We start from the raw sequence: 2,752 nt of genomic DNA on the forward strand, positions 1-2,752 counted from the left end.
CACTCATTCACTCACTCACTCACTCACGCACTCACTCACCCACCACCCCACCCCACTCTCAGCTACCACCCTCATCCTCCTTCTTCCCCCTCCCCTCCCCCTCCCCCTCCTTACCTGGATATCTTTGAAGGGTCAAACTGCGTGCGTCCGTGCAGAGCGCGTCGGTTGTTGAACAAGACGAGGTCCTTGGGTTGCATGTGGAATCTCAGCTCGTGACTGCCGTCTCTGATTTTGTTAGTCAGGATCCTAAAAGATTTTTTATAAGATCGAACAGATTTTATAAGATCGGTAAGGATTTTATAAGGTCGGTAAAGATTTGATAAGATCGGTAAAGATTTCACAAGATCAGCGAGGATATGATAAGATTGTCAAGGATTTTATACGGTCACAGCAGCTTTCCTAATATCCTCAAATATTTCACAAGATCGATCTTCGAAAATTTCATACGATCGCTAAAATTTTCACAAGACACACAGAGTATTTCATAAAACATGCATAGAGCTTGCAAACCCAATAACTAACTCAAAATCGCCAAAAGATCTTACCAGTGGTTTCTAACAGGGACTTCTAGCGTTCAATTCACTAATATGTCAACATCATTGATAGCACGGGTGAATAATGACAAATTGTCATTATGACAAATTTGACATTATCACATTATGAAAATATGAAAATATGACATTACGATATTATGACATTATGACATTATGACATTATGACATTATGACACTATAACAAATCTATCATTATTAACCCCTGGTGATAGTAAACTTACTTGTATGCGTGGTAGAAGGGCAGCACAAGGTGGCTGGGAACCTGCAGAGGTCCCATCGTGCGGTTGTTGACGTGCACCTCCTCGATATCTCCCGCCTTGTCTACACAGATGATGGGAACCTTCTGTGAATAGCGGTGCTGCGCGCAGGGAAAGAGACAAGATAGAGAGAATAGATAGAGAGACGATGAATATGTTGGACAAGGATACGCATAATTGTAGTTGGGCATATTTCTGAGAGACACTGGCAGGGGAATATGTATATATATATATGTATTATATATATACATGTAATAAATATATATATCTATATATATATATACATATATATGTATATATATGTATATACATAATATACTAATATCAGGGAAACGCAACGGAAGTTGTAATGGTTTCTCCTGCAATTTTCAGCTTTGTTCAATTTTCAGAATTTGTTTTACCAATTTCCGGGTGAAATATAAAGAAGGAAAATTGAGACATAGTTCTGTCAAAAGCATTTAAAACGTCCACAGAAAGACAGTAAAACGCCATTTAAATAGAAGCTACGCGATATTATAGAATTAAGAAACACTAATACCGCTATTAAATACATTTGTTCGCAATGCTGTGCATCTCACACCCCTAGGCGGCTGCGTGATTACGTAATCAACACGTCAGCAAGCCACGCCCCCTCGCCGCGAGCCGCCGTTAGAACGTACCCCCTTATTAACGATGCTGAACTTGACTGCGGTAGACGTGAGAACGTGGAACGCCGCCGGATGCGTCTCCCGCAACCAGTTGGCGATCGCGAAGCCGTCGACGAAGAACGATTCTCCCCCGACGTTCTCCAGCTCCTCCCCGCTCAGCACGTCTGCCTTCATGCAGTGCAGCAGCTGCAGCCCTGTAACGTAGCAACTAGCCGTGACGTATGCGCGTAGCATAGCAACCGGCGTGACGTATGCGCGTAGCGTAGCAACCGGTATGATGTATGCACGTAACATAGCAACCGGTGTGCTGCGGTGCTGCAGCATGGCAACCAGTGTAATGAATGAATGTATCGTGGCAACCAGAATGATGCATGCACGTAACCTAGCAATCAGCATGAGGTATGCACGTAACATAACAACCGGTGGTTGCGCTGCTGTACCGTATCATGGCAACCAGCATAATGTATTCACGTAACCTAGCAACCGCTGGTTGCACTGCATCAAAGTAGCATGGCTACGAGCATAATGTATGCATGTAACATGCAACCAGTATCATGTATGCACGTAACCTAGCAACCGCTGGTTGCACTGCATAAAAGTAGCATGGCAACAAGCATAATGTATGCATCAAACATGGCTACAAGTATGATGTGTGTACGTAACCTAGCAACTGGTGCGCTGCAACACTGTAACATAGCAACCAGCATGATGCATGCTCGTAACCTAGCAACCAGAACGATGCAGCCTTGTAACATAGCAACCGACATCCTAGCCCTGTCTATGTTCTTACATTAATCTTACTTAGTACGGGCATAGTACGGGGCACATTTTTCACGGGCAACCATTTGCTTAACCTCTTGATTTTATAATAATTGATAATTATAGTTTGCAACGAAATAATGCTAAGCGATTGAACCTACATGTTTATCATGCCCTTACATCTGTAATAATATACAATAATATAATAGTATAATCAGGAGTAAATAATCTCACATTTCTTTCTGGTGTAATACTACTGCCAGGATAAGAGGTTGGCAAGTTATCGCTCGCTGTGAGGATGGCTGTGATCTGGGATGGGAGATACGAAGTGAACCACACGCGGACAGTGAACTCAATGATCCTGTGATATTTGGCACGTGTGTGTGTGTGTGTGTGTGTGTGTGTGTGTGTGTGTGTGTGTGTGTGTGTGTGTGTGTGTGTGTGTGTGTGTGTGTGTGTGTGTGTGTGTGTGTGTGTGTGTGTGTGTGTGTGTACGTCGTCGTAGTGTACGCGCGACGACGACGAGAGGTAGGAG

The 2,752-nt window shown here is 43.4% G+C and overlaps 1 protein-coding gene across 1 annotated transcript in view; it reads right to left on the minus strand.

Annotated features, from left to right (window-relative positions):
- LOC106819192 (gamma-butyrobetaine dioxygenase-like) overlaps nucleotides 1-2,752 on the minus strand; it is a 6,514-nt gene that overhangs the window by 1,716 nt on the left and 2,046 nt on the right. Inside the window, exons 3-5 of the mRNA XM_014823844.1 lie at nucleotides 1,471-1,652; nucleotides 776-912; nucleotides 115-246 (exon numbers count right to left, since the gene is read on the minus strand). Coding sequence (XP_014679330.1) covers nucleotides 115-246; nucleotides 776-912; nucleotides 1,471-1,652 — 451 coding nt within the window. The remainder of the gene's footprint in view (nucleotides 1-114; nucleotides 247-775; nucleotides 913-1,470; nucleotides 1,653-2,752) is intronic.

This window comes from Priapulus caudatus, unplaced genomic scaffold (genome assembly GCF_000485595.1).
Source record: "Priapulus caudatus unplaced genomic scaffold, Priapulus_caudatus-5.0.1 Scaffold2951, whole genome shotgun sequence".
NCBI lineage: Eukaryota > Metazoa > Priapulida > Priapulimorpha > Priapulimorphida > Priapulidae > Priapulus > Priapulus caudatus.